Raw genomic sequence first — 19,752 nt, forward strand, 5'->3', positions numbered from 1 at the left:
CAAGCCCTCTTGACCCTCAAGCTCCTTTGGTTCTCCAGATGACACCTTGTTGGGGTAAATCCGTCTCGTCGGTTCCTGTTCTCGTCATTGGAGTTTCGTCTCGGCTGGATTCCCTTCCTGCACTTGTCCCGCTCTCCGCGTGGTCCTTGACTAGCCTCTCCAAGTTATGTAGGGCGTGCAGTGGGACAGGGTGGTCCGTGACCAGCCCATTGGGTTCGCCCTTGTCAGTGGGCTGTGTAGGGCGTCCTGAGAGACAGTGCCAATGTCTGAACCTTCCAAGCTCCTCGTCTCGTCCAGAGTCTTCCAAGTTTCTCGTCTCGTCCAGAGTCTTCCAAGTTCCTCGTCTCGTCCAGAGTCTTGCAAGCTCCTCATCTCGTCTAGAGTCTTCTATGTCACAAGGCCTCCGTCTGCCCTCATCCTCAGTCCGGCCTGCTGCTTCTTGCCGATACCTAGCGGCAGGACTGAAAGGGCTGGGAACGGTCGGAGGACTGTTCAATATCCAACATTGTATTGTTGGCTTTCCAGAAGCATGCAGGTCCGGCAGAGGGTCAGACTTTGTCTTCACCCATGCTTGGACACGCCTCGCCTACCTTGGTGCTGCCCTGGAGTCTTCTGGGGTCGTGCCGAGGCCCAAGGGCACACAATCCCCTCAAATGGGATCGCTCTCCTAGCATTACCAGAACATTGGGAGAGGCTGTCTGTTGTATGCAGCTTTCTCCCAAAGAGCAGCAGATTTGGCTGTGAACTGTATATTTCCTAAATAATGTGTCTTGACATGTTAGTCCATTGTAAAATGAGTGCCTTTTTCAGGTCTTCCAATAAAACGTTTTCCTTGGATTAAGATTTCTGGGGTTGGTTGTTTTTGGGTTCTTAGAGTTTTCACCTGGCTCTATGTCATAAAGAACAGGCTAATCCATTCCTGTGTTTACTCTGTTGCACGCAGGGATTTTTAGTTTGATTATCTTATTGATTTACAATGTAAAACTGGGACTGGCTTGGTCTGTTCCTTATGACCTGGAGCCAGTTTGCAACCCTAGCGCATTTGGGTAGCTGAGGCCTGCCTCAGGTATCAGTAAAGCCTTCCTTCCAGGCATGTGTATGGCATCCTCTGCCCAGCTGGCTGGCCAGGGCTATCTATTCATTTGTTTCCTCCTGTGAAAAAAAGTCTCTTCCTGACTCCCAAATATGGCAATCTTTTAAGAATCAATGGATTAGAACTTTTCCTTGGCATGTAGAGGAATCATCACCGATATGTTTTTCCTTTATCAATTCAAAAGTAAGGTCGACAAGACTTTTAAAGGAAAAAAATATCGGTGATGATTCCTCTACATGCCAAGGAAAAGTTCTAATCCATTGATTCTTAAAAGATTGCCATATTTGGGAGTCAGGAAGAGATTTTTTTCACCGTAACAAAACTGATTACAGATGTACTGTGTTTTTGCCTTCCACTGGCTTACAAGAGGGAGGCGTTAGGCTGTCAGTAAAAGGCTGGGTTCAGGGGACCTCAATTCTTCTGTCTGCCAAACTAACTATGTAACTCTATAAGTCTAATAAAATCAGAGGATCAGAGAATAAATTGTGATGGTCTAAGTATCCTGCTGCTGCTTGACTGTATTGTTATCCTTATCTGTACCCGTGAAATTGCTAGTTGAGGATACAATGAGACGTGCGTTTCCTGATCGTCTACAGTGACTGTTAGTGGGTCCACACTTTGGTGACCTGCATTCAGACTTTTCTCTCTTCGCATGCTTCCCTTCTTAAGCACCCACCTCTGTCCTAGGGAGCAGATTTGGTTCTAGAGAAGCTGAAGGAACCAGGGAAGCCCAGGCCTGTTTCTCTTGCTATTTTCACCTCGTTGCATCTCTCCCTTCTTGCTTCCTCTCGCTCCTGCAGACAGAGAAACACAGTTCGTTGGAACAGAGACTGGCGGCAGAAAAAGACAGTAAGGCCTGTCTAGCCTGCCCAGTTGTTTTCCTGGTGCAATACCATAAACCTCAGTTGATCTCTGGCTTTCTCTTCACTTTCTCATAATTAAAGGTCCTCCTGTGTTTCGCCCAAGCTTTTTTTAAAAATTATATTACTTGTGAGAGTAGCTTCCCAACTCTCATTGAATATTTTCCTTAGCAACACCATTTAGGGGATTTTTGCATATTTTGAATTCTCCCCATCTCTTAGCCATTTCCCTTTTGGGGGTCAGATCTTGCCCTTTACATAACAGGTGAGAATGCTTAAAGTAAGCTTTTAAAGAGAGTCTTGGAGGAGAAGCTCTCTAATCAGAGACCATCAGAGGAGTCTGGTGTTGAAGTCGGGTTCCTGGTAGGCCTCACCGCTAACCAAGCAAAGTGAGAAGCAGTGGTGAGGCAGTGGCCCACCCAAGTGTCCGGGGTCGGCAGAACATAAAAGTAATCTGCGCTTGCACCGCTGCTAAAACGTGCAGTACACCACAGACGTCTTCAGCCAAGCCCATTCCAACAGAAAAGAAATCCAGTGCTGGGCCTGGAGCCAGCCCGCAGGCACCGGCAGGCCCTGCACCAGCTCTCCCTTCCCCTGCCTGAGTTTCCTTGTATACAGGAAGCAGGTGCAGAAGGAGGGGGCGGGGCCTCTGCATACAGGATGGCTTCAGGCCCCTGGCTGGATTTCTTGTTTTGCTCATGTTTCTACAGCTGCCAAACTGACCTGCCCTGGAAGAAATACAAAAGCTGAACAGAGGTTAGAAGCTGGGAAGGGGCTGATTTTGCAGGGGGGTGGGGGAAGGTATTAGGGAAGCGAGAAATCAGGAAGGGATTTGACGAGAGAGGAATTAGAAATAATAAGGGACTGAGTAAGAGTCATAGGATGGGCACAGAAGGGGAGGACAGGAGCATGTGGGAATATAAAGGAGCGTCAGAGAGAAAGGATCATATGAGGGGAGGGGAGTCATGGAGGAAGATTAGGAAGGAAAAAGGGGCCATGGGATGTATAGCAGCTGTGGGGATAAGGAAGAAGAGGACTGGGAAGGAGCTGTAGGGAAAAGGAGCGACAGGACAGCCATACCAGGGGCAGGAGTGAATGGAGGTTTCTCCTGCATCATTGAAACCAGTAGATGAGGTAAGAGAGGGAGGTGAAGGTCCATGGGAAAATGCCCTACCAGGGGACTTTGGTTTTTGGGTGACAGTGGGGGAGTTTTCCAGGAGGGGGGAGCGGGGGAATAGCCGTGCCTGCAAATATTTTTTTTGTCAGGTATATAACCCCAGACAGGAGAGGGGGGGGGTGGGGCGTTGACAGGGGAAGAGAAAGGAAGAGCGAGAGAAAAGGGCATGGGGTGGGAGCAGAAGTTGGTTGGTTAGTTTGCCCCCTCCCCACACCAACCGAAAGGCATTCCTCTGCCCCTATAACAATGTATGGAAGATGCTATGGAATAATCAAAGGGCCACTAGGCTACGCCGCCCCTCTTAAACCACAGCCCAAGGGAGAAGAGTTGCCATGCCTTCACTTACCGGCCGCAGCAGCTGCTCGGGAAGGCAGTCCACGTACTGAGACACGACCTCTAGACTCTCCGGCTCGATCTTAAAACAGGTAATGCAGTTCTGTCTCCTCTGGTGAGAGCAATTAAAAAAAAAAAAAAAAAAAAAGGCAGAGGGCACCCAGTTAGAGAAATGAAGCATCTCTCCTCAGAAGTTATTGTGTCAGCTGAGGTCTTTCTTCTGTCTCATCAACGTGTAATGACAGCAGCCTGATAACGTAACATTTCACCTCTCTCGAGAAGGTTTTATGGCCATCTTGTTTATTTCTCAACTTTATTTTTCTCTCTCGCCATGATACTCAAGGTACACATCCCTCACTAACTCATTCGACACACTCTTCCTTCCTGATACTCACCGAACAACTGAAGTTGCTCCATCAATAGCTCATTCAGTATGCTCTCCTCCCTAATACTCACTGTACATATTACCTCACCAACTTATTCAACATACTCTCTTTCCCTGATACTCGCTGTACATACTCCATCACTGCCCCATTCATTATACTCTCTCTCCCTGATACTCACTGTACATACTCCATCACTACCTCATTCATTATACTCTCTCTCCCTGATACTCGCTGTACATACTCCATCACTACCTCATTCATTATACTTTCTCTCCCTGATACTCGCTGTACATACTCCGTCACTGCCTCATTCATTATACTCTCTCTCCCTGATACTCGCTGTACATACTCCGTCACTGCCTCATTCAGTATACTCTCCCTCCCTGATACTCGCTGTACATACTCCGTCACTGCCTCATTCATTATACTTTCTCTCCCTGATACTCGCTGTACATACTCCGTCACTGCCTCATTCATTATACTCTCGCTCTCCCTGATACTCGCTGTACATACTCCATCACTGCCTCATTCTTTATACTCTCCCTCCCTGGTACTCGCTGTACATACTCCGTCACTGCCTCATTCATTATACTCTCCCTCCCTGATACTCGCTATACATACTCCGTCACTGCCCCATTCATTATACTCTCTCTCCCTGATACTCGCTATACATACTCCGTCACTGCCCCATTCATTATACTCTCTCTCCCTGATACTCGCTGTACATACTCCGTCACTACCTCATTCATTATACTCTCTCTCCCTGATACTCGCTGTACATACTCCGTCACTGCCCCATTCATTATACTCTCTCTCCCTGATACTCACTGTACATACTCCGTCACTGCCCCATTCATTATACTCTCTCTCCCTGATACTCGCTGTACATACTCCGTCACTGCCTCATTCAGTATACTCTCTCTCCCTGATACTCGCTGTACATACTCCGTCACTGCCTCATTCATTATACTTTCTCTCCCTGATACTCGCTGTACATACTCCGTCACTGCCTCATTCATTATACTCTCGCTCTCCCTGATACTCGCTGTACATAATCCGTCACTGCCTCATTCTTTATACTCTCCCTCCCTGATACTTGCTGTACATACTGCGTCACTGCCTCATTCATTATACTCTCCCTCCCTGATACTCGCTGTACATACTGCTTCACTGCCTCATTCATTATACTCTCTCTAACTGATACTCGCTGTACATACTCCGTCACTGCCTCATTCATTATACTCTTTCTCCCTGATACACGCTGTACATACTCCGTCACTACCCCATTCATTATACTCTCTCTCCCTGATACTCGCTGTACATACTACCTCACCAACTTATCCAACATACTCTCTCTCCCTGATACTTGCTGTACATACTCCGTCACTGCCTCATTCATTATACTCTCTCTTCCTGATACTCGCTGTACATACTCCATCACTGCCTCATTCATTATACTCTCTCTCCCTGATACTCGCTGTACATACTCCGTCACTGCCCCATTCATTATACTCTCTCTCCCTGATACTAGCTGTACATACTCCATCACTGCCTCATTCATTATACTCTCTCTCCCTGATACTTGCTGTACATACACCATCACTGCCTCATTCATTATACTCTCTCTCCCTGATACTCGCTGTACATACTCCGTCACTGCCTCATTCATTATACTCTCTCTTCCTGATACTCGCTGTACATACTCCATCACTGCCTCATTCATTATACTCTCTCTCCCTGATACTCGCTGTACATACTCCGTCACTGCCCCATTCATTGTATTCTCTCTCCCTGATTCTCGCTGTACATACTCCATCACTGCCTCATTCATTATACTCTCTCTCCCTGATACTCGCTGTACATACTACCTCACCAACTTATCCAACATACTCTCTCTCCCTGATACTTGCTGTACATACTCCATCACTACCTCATTCATTATACTCTCTCTCCCTGATACTCGCTGTACATACTCCGTCACTGCCTCATTCATTATACTCTCTCTCCCTGATACTCGCTGTACATACTCCGTCACTGCCTCATTCAGTATACTCTCCCTCCCTGATACTCGCTGTACATACTCCGTCACTGCCTCATTCTTTATACTCTCCCTCCCTGGTACTCGCTGTACATACTCCGTCACTGCCTCATTCATTATACTCTCCCTCCCTGATACTCGCTATACATACTCCGTCACTGCCCCATTCATTATACTCTCTCTCCCGGATACTCGCTATACATACTCCGTCACTGCCCCATTCATTATACTCTCTCTCCCTGATACTCGCTGTACATACTCCGTCACTACCTCATTCATTATACTCTCTCTCCCTGATACTCGCTGTACATACTCCGTCACTGCCCCATTCATTATACTCTCGCTCTCCCTGATACTCGCTGTACATACTCCGTCACTGCCTCATTCTTTATACTCTCCCTCCCTGATACTTGCTGTACATACTGCGTCACTGCCTCATTCATTATACTCTCCCTCCCTGATACTCGCTGTACATACTGCTTCACTGCCTCATTCATTATACTCTCTCTAACTGATACTCGCTGTACATACTCAATACTGCCTCATTCATTATACTCTCTCTCCCTGATACTAGCTGTACATACTCCATCACTGCCTCATTCATTATACTCTCTCTCCCTGATACTCGCTGTACATACACCATCACTGCCTCATTCATTATACTCTCTCTCCCTGATACTCGCTGTACATACTCCATCACTGCCTCATTCATTATACTCTCTCTCCCTGATACTCGCTGTACATACTCCGTCACTGCCCCATTCATTATACTCTCTCTCCCTGATACTCGCTGTACATACTCCATCACTGCCTCATTCATTATACTCTCTCTCCCTGATACTCGCTGTACATACTACCTCACCAACTTATCCAACATACTCTCTCTCCCTGATACTTGCTGTACATACTCCATCACTACCTCATTCATTATACTCTCTCTCCCTGATACTCGCTGTACATACTCCGTCACTGCCTCATTCATTATACTCTCTCTCCCTGATACTCGCTGTACATACTCCGTCACTGCCTCATTCAGTATACTCTCCCTCCCTGATACTCGCTGTACATACTCCGTCACTGCCTCATTCATTATACTTTCTCTCCCTGATACTCGCTGTACATACTCCGTCACTGCCTCATTCATTATACTCTCTCTCCCTGATACTCGCTGTACATACTCCGTCACTGCCCCATTCATTATACTCTCTCTCCCTGATACTCGCTGTACATACTCCATCACTGCCTCATTCATTATACTCTCTCTCCCTGATACTCGCTGTACATACTACCTCACCAACTTATCCAACATACTCTCTCTCCCTGATACTTGCTGTACATACTCCATCACTGCCTCATTCATTATACTCTCTCTCCCTGATACTCGCTGTACATACTCCGTCACTGCCTCATTCATTATACTCTCTCTCCCCTGATACTCGCTGTTACATACTCCGTCACTGCCTCATTCTTTATACTCTCCCTCCCTGATACTCGCTGTACATACTCCGTCACTGCCTCATTCTTTATACTCTCCCTCCCTGGTACTCGCTGTACATACTCCGTCACTGCCTCATTCATTATACTCTCCCTCCCTGATACTCGCTATACATACTCCGTCACTGCCCCATTCATTATACTCTCTCTCCCGGATACTCGCTATACATACTCCGTCACTGCCCCATTCATTATACTCTCTCTCCCTGATACTCGCTTGTACATACTCCGTCACTACCTCATTCATTTATACTCTCTCTCCCTGATACTCGCTGTACATACTCCGTCACTGCCCCATTCATTATACTCTCGCTCTCCCTGATACTCGCTGTACATACTCCGTCACTGCCTCATTCTTTATACTCTCCCTCCCTGATACTTGCTGTACATACTGCGTCACTGCCTCATTCATTATACTCTCCCTCCCTGATACTCGCTGTACATACTGCTTCACTGCCTCATTCATTATACTCTCTCTAACTGATACTCGCTGTACATACTCAATACTACCTCATTCATTATACTCTCTCTCCCTGATACTAGCTGTACATACTCCATCACTGCCTCATTCATTATACTCTCTCTCCCTGATACTCGCTGTACATACACCATCACTGCCTCATTCATTATACTCTCTCTCCCTGATACTCGCTGTACATACTCCATCACTGCCTCATTCATTATACTCTCTCTCCCTGATACTCGCTGTACATACTCCGTCACTGCCCCATTCATTATACTCTCTCTCCCTGATACTCGCTGTACATACTCCATCACTGCCTCATTCATTATACTCTCTCTCCCTGATACTCGCTGTACATACTACCTCACCAACTTATCCAACATACTCTCTCTCCCTGATACTTGCTGTACATACTCCATCACTACCTCATTCATTATACTCTCTCTCCCTGATACTCGCTGTACATACTCCGTCACTGCCTCATTCATTATACTCTTCTCTCCCTGATACTCGCTGTACATACTCCGTCACTGCCTCATTCAGTATACTCTCCCTCCCTGATACTCGCTGTACATACTCCGTCACTGCCTCATTCATTATACTCTCTCTCCCTGATACTCGCTGTACATACTCCGTCACTGCCTCATTCATTATACTCTCGCTCTCCCTGATACTCGCTGTACATACTCCATCACTGCCTCATTCTTATACTCTCCCTCCCTGGTACTCGCTGTACATACTCCGTCACTGCCTCATTCATATACTCTCCCTCCCTGATACTCGCTATACATACTCGTCACTGCCCCATTCATTATACTCTCTCTCCCGGATACTCGCTATACATACTCCGTCACTGCCCCATTCATTATACTCTCTCTCCCTGATACTCGCTGTACATACTCCGTCACTACCTCATTCATTATACTCTCTCTCCCTGATACTCGCTGTACATACTCCGTCACTGCCCCATTCATTATACTCTCGCTCTCCCTGATACTCGCTGTACATACTCCGTCACTGCCTCATTCTTTATACTCTCCCTCCCTGATACTTGCTGTACATACTGCGTCACTGCCTCATTCATTATACTCTCCCTCCCTGATACTCGCTGTACATACTGCTTCACTGCCTCATTCATTATACTCTCTCTAACTGATACTCGCTGTACATACTCCGTCACTGCCTCATTCATTATACTCTCGCTCTCCCTGATACTCGCTGTACATACTCCGTCACTGCCTCATTCTTTATACTCTCCCTCCCTGATACTCGCTGTACATACTCAATACTGCCTCATTCATTATACTCTCTCTCCCTGATACTCGCTGTACATACTCAATACTGCCTCATTCATTATACTCTCTCTCCCTGATACTCGCTGTACATACTCCGTTACTGCCTCATTCATTATACTCTCCCTCCCTGACACTCACTATACACACTCTATTACCAATTTATTCAGTGTAGTCTCCTTCCCTGATACTTTCTGTACACACTCCATCAATAACTCAATCAACATACTCTTCCTCCCTGTTACTTACTGTGCACACTCCATCATTAACTTAAGTATACTCTCCCTCCCTGAAACTCATGTCCTCAGCAGCTCATTCAGTGATACTCACTTGCTAATACTCATCTTTCATGAGCTCGCCCTGTGAGGCTTGCTATGTCATCTAATGAAACACACTTGTGGATACACGCTTACTGACACAGTGCCTCACTAATTTCTTCAGTGCTGCTCACTCCCTGATTCATTCCTTTGCCTTGTCAGGGCCATGTAGTTATGGGGGAGGGAGTGTGAGAGGGGGAAGGATGGCTGTCAGTGTGCTAGCCGCTTTGGCACCCCACCCAATGCAACCAAAAGGCAGCTTAGACCCTAATCTCACCTTTCCCCTGCCTTCTCTACATAGCAAGCCCACTCTTGCCTACCCCTCACTTCTCCACCTACCAGCTTGCTGCATTGCTGTCAACATAGCCACAAATCTGGACACATTCACTCAGTAGCACTCATGCTTTTATTCTGAGCATTTGGATATTTTTGATTTGATTACTAGCCTGGGCTTAGGGAGCGTTATATTTAGGTACAGTTGATAGGTTCCTGTCCCAGAGGGCTTACAAGCTAAGGGCCTGATTTACTAAGGCTTTCCCCCCATTCATGTACATATTAAAGAAGCATAAACATAATTTACAAACATAATTCTGTGTCTATGGGAAAAAAGCTTAGTAAATATGGCCCTAAGTTTGTACCTGAAGTAATGGAGGGTGAATTGACTTGCTCAAGATCGCAAGGAGCCAATGGGATTTGACCCCTGGCTTCCCTGCTCTCACTGCTAGGCCACTCTGCCTCTCTTTATTTGCAGGCATGACACGCTCAACATCATTTTCCTGAGAAACATTTTTAAAAACAACAATCAGTGCAGCCTCTATGTGAAGAAGCAATTGGTGGGTGAAAGGAAGCAGAGATGCTTCATGTTACGTACACATTGGGTCTTGCACGTCGCCTTCAACCTCTGCCGGCAGCGGAGACAGAGCAGCCCCTAGATATCTGTTTTAATAGCATCTATGTCTCATTTAAGGGGCTGATGTGACTTGCATATTCTCTCTGCTCAGTGAAAGAAGCGAGGTCATGCACTCGTGATCTGAGCCCCACGTCGTCAGACATAGCTTGGACAGATAGATCCTGATTTGCCTGAAGTCCAGTTGCCAGACTGTGGTTTGGGTGTTTATCTGCCAGAGTTACTTTAAAGAAAGGACTCATCTTCCAGTGGATTACACAGAAATGTTTTTGCAATAGAGGATTCATCTCCCGCCTCGTTAAATAAGCTCTCTAAGACTAAAGGATCAGCTCCCAATTGAGTACCCTGCCATCCAGGTAAAAATCCCCCGCAACGGGTGCCTCCGCCTGTAGGAGAGGTGAAAGAGATGGCGAGAGGAGGGAGAGTGAGGAGGAGGAAGAAAGGAGCTGAAAGCTGTTTCTCCACCGTACTTACCGATCTTTTTGTGGTCTTGCAGTCTTTCTTTTGCCACTGGTTCTTACTGCAAGTCGTTTGCACAAGGGCAAACTGGAGACGGACGAAAGTCCCCTGGGAGAACTCCTTCATTATAAAAGAAAGGAAAGAGGGAGGCAGTGAAAACACAGCGGCTGCCTCTCAGGGCTTATTGTCAGGCCCCACCACATTTACCTCCATCCTCGCCCTCCAGCATTTCTTACCCCCTGCTTCCCTTCATCCTGAGTGTGGGGTACAAACCCATCAACCACTCCCTCCTCTGCCCAAGCTGGTATTATTTCTTTTTTTCAAAATACTTTAAAGGCGGCAAGGTATTCACCCAATATACTCATTATCAGCATGGACCATCATGAGAACAATATTTCCTACATGCTAATAAAGAACAAACATTAACAACAACATCATCATGGGAAACACTGCTCGCAGTCTGAAAGTGTACAATATGCCACTAGGTTTTGTTATTGTTTTAATAGGTTAATCCCCCATTGCATTCATTCTCCCCACCTTCACCTCTTCCATACTCTAACTCACACATTCCACCACTCATCCCATCTAATTCTCTTGGAAACCTGCCTCCCCCCTTCCTCTCTTATACATCATTTATACCACACTCCTATCACCGTAACAGCTCCGAGGAGCCATGCAAGATAAACCAAAGAAAACAGTGTTGGCAGGCTAGCACAAAGCAAACGGGTAAGGAAATACTTATCTCCTTTTACAATTCAGGAGCTAGGTTCTCGGTATCTAGGGCACACGCCCAGTTAACAAAGTAGCCCAAGGCGGATATATGACTCGGATATAGTTGTTGGGGAAAAAAGGCTTCCACGTTCTTTTTTGCGACTTTCTATTTGGCCAGCTTTCAATCCAACCATTCCATCTGCATGACCAGAGACATTTTTGATCTCCACACATGTATGGTAGGCACTGCATCCTCTATCCAAGTGAAAAGGATGCATGTACATGCCAATAATAAGGCCAGATGCAGACATTTTGCAAAGTCCTGAAGGTATTTTGCTAACCCAGGTATTCCTCCCAGTAGTACAGTTTCCCTTGTTCGAGAGATTTTAATGTCCAGCACTTCATCCCAAAAAGAGGTGATTTTTGTGCAAGTCAATACATGATGGCGCAATGTACCATTTTCATCCTAACCTTTTATACACAATGGGGATGATGCCAGCTTCATACAGTTCCTCTTTTATCATCAATGTAAGTATGGTGGAACAACTTATATTGCATTTCTCTCAGATTAGATTCTTTGATGTTTGTTTGTGTAGAGAATTTTGAAATACCCTTTTCATTTTCCCAGGAAGATCTCAACCTTCAACTCCCTGCTTCAGTAGTTGCTAAGAGAACTTAAGCAATGGGACTGAAGGCGCTGTTTACACAACTCTTGCCACTTTGAAATTGAACTTCTCTTAGAGACGATATCCTGAATTTCACATGTAAAGGAATATTCCACTTGAAAGGCCTGAGCAGTTCATGTCAATGTTGTCAGATAGTGTTGAACTTGAAGGAAAGCAAAAAAACTGTGTGGGAGGCACTTGATAACATCGTTTTAAAGAGTCAAATGAAAGGCAAATTGTTCGCCCCCACACACTCCTGGAATGAGAAATAGTGTTATATTCCACGCTGGGAGTGAAGTCTTTATTGCCAGTCAAGGATAACATCAGGGATCTATTAATATCTAAGCCCCAGCTTTTACAAAGCCATCACCATGCAAGCAGGACTGAAACAATACATTTCTGTTCACCAACTTTTGTCGATCTTTATCTGCGGTATGAAATAAGTACATTGGCGACTGATTGTATAACATGCGCGCGGCTGCGCGTGCATGTTATAAAATCGGCATACATTTGTGCTCGCCGGGTTGCGCGCACAAATGTACGCCCGCGTGTCCGTCTTAAAATCTGGCCCCATATGGATTTTTGTCTGCTGAAACATGCTCAGCAATTTCCTGCATTTCATCGACAACCTAGAACAATAGACATACTCTGCTAAGCATGGAATGCTAGAAAGAGGGTCCCAGAAGCTTCCCATCCTGGACCTCTGGGCATTTGTTATCCACCTGTTTGTATCATTGCCAGACCAGTCAGTGTCACTTAGCCTGTCAAACAATTTACCATTGTTATATTGCTCCCTATACACATTCACATTCAGTATTGCATTCACTCTTTCATTCACATCTTTCATACTGGCACAAACTTTTCGACTTATGCTCCAAGGGACCACTACCCCAAGTTTCTACCTCATAAGAACATAAGATATGCTATACTGGATCAGACCATCAAGCCCAGCATCCTGTTTCCAACAGTGGCTCATCAAAGTCACAAGTACCTGGCAAGTACCCAAACATTAAATAGATCTCAATCTACTATTGCTTATTAATTAATAGCAGTTTATGGATTTTTCCTATAGGAACTTATCCGAGCCTTTTTTTAAACCCAGTTATACTAACTGCCACCACCATATCCTCTAATAATTTATTTTATTTAATTGCATCAGTAGCATGGGATCTTCTTAGTGTTTGGGTACTTGCCAGGTTCTTGTGGCCTGGATTGGCCACTGTTGGAGACAGGATGCTGGGCTTGATGGGCCCTTGGTCTGACCCAGCATGGCAATTTCTTTCTTATGTGTTTGATATACCGTCAGTCCATGTGAAAATCACCAGTTCATAACGGTGTACAGGTTAGACATTCATAAATAAATAATGAGAACTGAGGCATATATTCAGGTAGTAAACCAGGGAAACATTTAGAGACAGAGGGTGAGTATCAAAGACAGACACAGTTAAGGAAAGACATAGCTGGGCAATAGAAGGGCCAAGGGCAGGGGGAGTTGGTCAGGACAGTTCAGGTTATCAGAGTCATGGCAAACTGGAGTTTTCAGTCAGATCGTAGGCATTTGTGAATAGTCATGTTTTTAACTCGCTCTTAAATTTTTTCAAGTCTGTTATTGCTCGCAGGTCCTCTGGCATGGAGTTCCATAGTTTTGGGCCAACAACAGAAATCAGTCTCTCTCTTGTTTGCGTTAGATGATAGTTTTTTTATGGTGAGGATTTCTAGGCAGCCTTTGTTTTGTGATTTGAGCATTCGTGGTGGTATATGTGGTTTAAATGTTATTCCTGTCAGATCGTTGTTCAGATAAATGTTATTGAATATTATTGTAAGTAGTTTCTAGATTATTCTTGATTGTACAGGGAGCCAATGCAGAGCGATCAGAGTTTGGGTGATGTGGTCGTATTTCCTTGTTCTAGACAGTAGTCTAGCTGCAGCATTTTGCAGTAGTTGTAGAGGCTTTAGATGACTAGACAGAAGTCCAAGCAGTAGGAAATTACAGTAATCAAGGTTCGAGAGTATTAGAGTTTGTAAAACCGTTCTAAAATTGGCTGTGTTTACTAGAGGTTTCAGTCTGCTCAGTATTCGCAACTTGCAGAAACCAGATTTGATCAGTTTGCTAATGTGTGCTTTCATCGTTAAATTTTCATCAATTTGAAGTCCTAGATCTCGCACATGAGTTGCTGGAATTAACTGGCAATTTCCGAGATCTATAAGAACATAAGAACTTGCCATGCTGGGTCAGACCAAGGGTCCATCAAGCCCAGCATCCTGTTTCCAACAGAGGCCAAACCAGGCCACAAGAACCTGGCAATTACCCAAACACTAAGAAGATCCCATGCTACTGATGCAATTAATAGCAGTGGCTATTCCCTAAGTAAACTTGATTAATAGCAGTTAATGGACTTCTCCTCCAAGAACTTATCTAAACCTTTTTTGAACCCAGCTACACTAACTGCACAAACCACATCCTTTTGGCAACAAATTCCAGAGCTTTATTGTGCGTTGAGTGAAAAAGGATTTTCTCAGATTAGTCTTAAATGTGCTACTTGCTAACTTCATGGAATGCCCCCTAGTCCTTCTATTATTCGAAAGTGTAAATAACCGATTCACATCTACTTGTTCAAGACCTCTCATGATCTTAAAGACCTCTATCATATCCCCCCTTAGCCATCTCTTCTTCTTGGTGTTTGGGTACTTGCCAGGTTCTTGTGGCCTGGATTGGCCACTGTTGGAAACAGGATGCTGGGCTTGATGGACCCTTGGTCTGACCCAGCATGGCAATTTCTTATGTTCTTATGTTATGTTCTTATAAGGGCCTAGAAAGAGATCGCCCCAGCCCCACTCCCTGTCAGGGAATCATGGACACTCCGAGTAGACTTCTATTAGAAAGAAAAATGTGACACTTAAACTTGATCTGAGGTGTAGCCCTTGGGGCCCTCAACGGGACCTTAGCTGAGGGGTTAAAATTATAAATAAACACATTTGGCCCAGTACATCCCAAGCAAACCAGTGTAATAATGTTTTGCATCTTAGCGCAGTTATCTTGGAGGTCAATGGCCCAGTCCTGCTCTGTGGCCCACTGCTGAGGAAATACAGTAGTTATTGTATAACCAGCCCCTGGATCATTGACCACCAGTCTCAGGATTATTAACTTGAACACAGAACAAAAGTAAGACCACGCTAGCCTGGCCTCGAATACCACAGTAAACTCGTGCTATAGGCCCATGGCAGATAGACATGACGTGCAGCCTAAGGGGGGCAAATATCTGGGGGGCAGCAGGCTGGCTGAAGATTTGCTGCTGTACTGAATTTCAGTCAGCGGAGAACAGCCCTCTGCGTCCTGCTCCAGCTCCTCCCCTTCAGGCAGCTTGCAGGGAACGAGAGACCAGAGGAAGTGAAGCCTACAGAAGACAGAGCAAAGGGGGATCATACCGCCAGCGGCTGAGTAGAGCTCATTGGAGGGTGGGAAGAGAGGTTGGGAGATCAGCGAGGAGGCATTTACAAGTCTGTGCGTGAGACGGAGGGGAACAAAGGCAAGGGCAGTGTTTGTGTGTGAAGGGCTTGGTGCCAAGTGTGTGTGTGTGTGTGTGTATGTGTGTGTGTGTGTGTGTGTGTATGTATGTGTGTGTGAGTGTTTGTGTGTGGTGTGTGTGGTTGTGTGTGTGTTTGTGTGTGGTGTGTGTGTGTGTGTATGTGTATGTATGTGTGTGTGAGTGTTTGCGTGTGTGTGTGTGTGTGTGTTTGTGTGTGGTGTGTGTGTTGTGGGTGTGTGTATGTATATGTATGGTGTGTGTGAGTGTTTGCGTTGTGTTGTTGTTGTGTTGTGTGGTTTGTGAGTGTTTGTGTGGTGTTGAGTGTGTGTGGTGTGGGGTGTGTGAGTTGTGTGTGTGTGTTTTGTGTGTGGTGTGGTGAGTGTGTGTGTGTGGGTGTGTGAGTGTGTGTTGTGTGTGTGTATGGATGGTGTGGGTGTGTATGTGTGTGTGTTGTGTGTTTAGTGTGTTGTGTGAGTGTGTGTGGTGTGGTGTGTTTGAGTGGTGGTGTGTGTGGTGTGTGTGTGTGTGTGTTTGTGTGGTGTGTGAGTGTGTGTGTGTGGTGTGTGTGTGTGTGTGTGTTTGTGTGGTGTGTGAGTGTGTGTGTGTGGTGTGTGAGTGTGTGTGAGTGTGTGTGTGTGTGTGGGTGTGGTGAGTGTGTGTGTGTAGTGTTTGCGTATGTGTGTGTGTGTGTGGGTGGTGTGGGTGTGTGGTGTGTGTGTGTGTTGTTGTGTGTGTGAGTGTTTGCGTATGTGTGTGTGTGTGAGTGTGTGTGTGTGAGTGTGTGTGTGGTGTGTGGTGTGTGAGTGTGTGTGTGTGTGTTTGGTATGTGTGTGTGTGTGTGTATGTGTGTGGTGTGTGAGTGTGTGTATGTGTGTGTGTGGTGTATGTGTGTGGTGTGTTTGTGTGTGTGTGTGGTGTGTGTGTGTGAGTGTTTGCGTGTGTGTGTGTTTGTGTGGTGTGTGTGTGTGTGTGTGAGTGTGTGTGGTGTGTGAGTGTGTGTGTGTGTGTGTGTGTGTGGTGTGTAGTCTTTTGTGTGTGTTGTTTTTATTTTTGTTTTGTTTATTTGTGGTTCGTGTTGCGTGTGTGGTGTGTGTGTTTGTTTGTGTGTGGTGTGTGTGTGTGTGTGTGTCATATTGGGTGGGATGCTAGAGAGGGAATGCAAGGGGGAGCAGGACTGGAGCACGGGAGAGACCCCCGCCCTTCTCCCCTCCACACCCACTGCAGTTGAAATCCTCCTTCCCATGTCTGATTTAATCCCCCAGATCCTGAACCTTCCTTCCTTCTGCCCATGTGCTGGAACCCTCTCCCAATCCTTTCCACTCCCTCATCCCCTTCTTCAATCCTAGAAGCTCCCTCTCTCTCCCTCCTTCTCCGCAGCCCAGATTCCTCATCTTCCCCATCTCCCATCCTGTCCATTCTAGCCCTCTCTCCTTTTCACGCTCCTCCACCTTTCTCTTTATTCCATTCCTGAGCCCCCTCCCTCCCTCTCCACTTCCTTGAGGTCTCCTCCTTGTTCTGATAACTTGAGATCACGTTTCTTCACCTAATAAAAATAAATTATACTGATTATACTGTAAAACTACTTTATATAATATAATGTACAATGTTTGCCAATTTTCTTCAGAATTTTTCAACTTTTGCCACTGTTACCTACCCCTGAGCTGCACAGAAAACTAAGGAATTGGGCCTTAGATATTCTGCTCCCTGTTGTCCAACCTTGGGGGAAGGGGGCGAGGGGGGAATGGGGTGACAGGGGCAACAGCACCAACAGTGCCTAAAGGTGCCAAAAAATCCTAAATCCACCACCACCGGGTGACATGTTATATCAATACGATGGTGATGGTCTGCACTCAGGGGGTAAAATCTAGATCAGTGGTTCCCAAACTTATTCTAAGAGACATGAGGGAATGTACATGAGATGTACTTGCCTACAACTGAAGCAGTGCGTGCAAATATACCTCATGCATATTTATTAGGGATAAACATTCATTTGCCAATGATATGAAAAGCACAAAGAAACACCCTCATTTCATTTAATAGCACGAGCTATTTGTGTGTAGCATGCACTATTTCAAACAACAGAACAAGAAATCAAAAGATCAGCACTAAGTGCCCAACGTCCTGACCCCCAAACTGTCCCGGCCCCCCCTTTCAAGGCACCTAAATTTAGACACCTCAGAGCCAGAACTATTTTTAAATTTAAAAAACTAGGCACCTAACTGTTAAAATTAGGTGCCTCCGAAGTCCTTTTGCATCTCTGCCTTCCCTGCTACATCTTCATGTATCTATACCCTGAATGCTCTGTCACTTAGTTGATCGCAAACCAGTAACATATGCGCCTGTTCCATTTGGGACTGCCTCAAGTGTGCGGTAAGTCGCAGTGCTCTATTTTTCTCATTAGATGTAGTGCTTTCCCGCTGACATTATTCTCAGATGACAGCAGACAGGGCCAGTGGAAGCAGTAGGCTACCATCTAGAGCGCCAAGGTTTGGGGGCAGCCACCAACTGCTTCCACTGGCCCTGCTCAAAATCATGAAAGCAACTCTCCCATCTCTTCCTGGCTGCTGCTGCTCCTCTCTTCAGCCACGCGGGCCCAGGTGCTGCTGCTGCTTCTCTCTTCGACCGCGTGAGCCTGGCCACTGCTGCTGCTGTTACTCCTCTCTTTGGTTGGGAGGGCCTGCACGCTGCTGCTTCTCAAAGTCAGGTGGGCTCAGCTGACGCTGCGATGAGTCCTATTGCTCCTTTCGGATGCAGTGATTGGGCCTCCTTCTTCCAATCCACAAGGGCCAGAAGAGGAAGTATGTCTTGGGCCTGTACAGATGGGAAGAAGGAGGCCCAGTCATTGCGGTCGAAGAGAGGAGCGACAGCAGCCAGGCCCGCGTGGCTGAAGAGAGGAGCAGCAGCACCTGGCTTGCGTGGCTGAAGAGAGGAGCAGCAGCACCTGGGCCTGCATGGCTGAAGAGATGAGCTGTGTCTGCTCCACAAAGGAGACCTTCCAATGTCATGCAGGCCCAAGAAAGAAACTGCTGCTGCCGCTGCACATTCCAGGAACAAAAAGAAAAAGAGCATATTTGAAAGTACATGAGAGTGGGCATGTGAGAGTGCGTGTGTGTGTGTGAGAGAGCATCTGCAGACCTGGCTCCAGGACAAATGGCAGCATGGACAAAAATTGTGGATGGCACTCCCCCACCCCGAAATATATTTTCCACACTTCTCCCTCCAGTCATTCTTTCCCTTTTCTCCCTTCCTGCAGGTACTCTCTTCCCTTTCTGCCTTAATATACAGATTCTGGCGTCACCTCAGTAAAAGCAACAAACTCTCCACTACCAGGAAAACAGAAAAGTCAGACTGCTACAGATCCCTTCACAGAAACTAAACAATTCTAAATTACCTCACCTCTGTCACAGTCTGACCGACCCTAACCTAATAAAGAATAAGGGACCACAAATTAGAAATAGAAATATGCAAACAAAGACCGAACTGAAAACCCCAAGAAGCCAGACTCTGTATGCAGAGCACTACTGAAGAGAGAGAAATAGAAATGCATTTCCTCCTGTACTATATGAAATACGACAACGTCAAAGATTCACGTTTCTCAAAGCTGACATATTCCAGACACTAAACTTAACATAGTAATATAATAGCACATGACAGCGGAAAAAGACTCAGCTGGTCCATTCAGTTTGCCCGGCGAGTTGTTTAGGGTTTGTAACCAATCTACCCTCTAAGCTGCGCGTATGGGTGGCCACGTACAGCCTTTCTCAGAGCTTCGCAGGAAGACCGGCAGAGCTATGGTGGAGCTCATCCCACCACAGCCCGAAGCAAAGAAGAGACACACACACTCCCCCAGAACTCCGGCTGCGCCTCCTCCTTCCTGCCCATGTGACCCCCAGAAGAAAAACGTTGCCGGATCCGCGCAGGCAGGAAGGAGGAATTGGAGCAGGCCCACGAGAACGTCGGTGGATCCATCCCACTGGTGGCTGAAAAGAGGAAGAGACCCGCGAGGCCTCATCCCATCGGCGGCCAAGAA

General features: G+C 46.2%; 1 protein-coding gene across 1 annotated transcript in view; it reads right to left on the reverse strand.

The window, feature by feature from the left end:
* The window catches only part of LOC115083921 (retinoic acid receptor responder protein 2-like), a 40,960-nt gene that overhangs the window by 17,647 nt on the left and 3,561 nt on the right, over positions 1-19,752 (reverse strand). Inside the window, exons 2-4 of the mRNA XM_029588019.1 lie at positions 10,835-10,939; positions 3,477-3,575; positions 1,770-1,887 (exon numbers count right to left, since the gene is read on the reverse strand). Of these exons, the coding sequence (XP_029443879.1) occupies positions 1,777-1,887; positions 3,477-3,575; positions 10,835-10,939 (315 nt within the window). The 3' untranslated portion in view covers positions 1,770-1,776. The remainder of the gene's footprint in view (positions 1-1,769; positions 1,888-3,476; positions 3,576-10,834; positions 10,940-19,752) is intronic.

The sequence above is a fragment of the Rhinatrema bivittatum genome, chromosome 2, assembly GCF_901001135.1.
Source record: "Rhinatrema bivittatum chromosome 2, aRhiBiv1.1, whole genome shotgun sequence".
In the NCBI taxonomy this organism is placed as follows: domain Eukaryota; kingdom Metazoa; phylum Chordata; class Amphibia; order Gymnophiona; family Rhinatrematidae; genus Rhinatrema; species Rhinatrema bivittatum.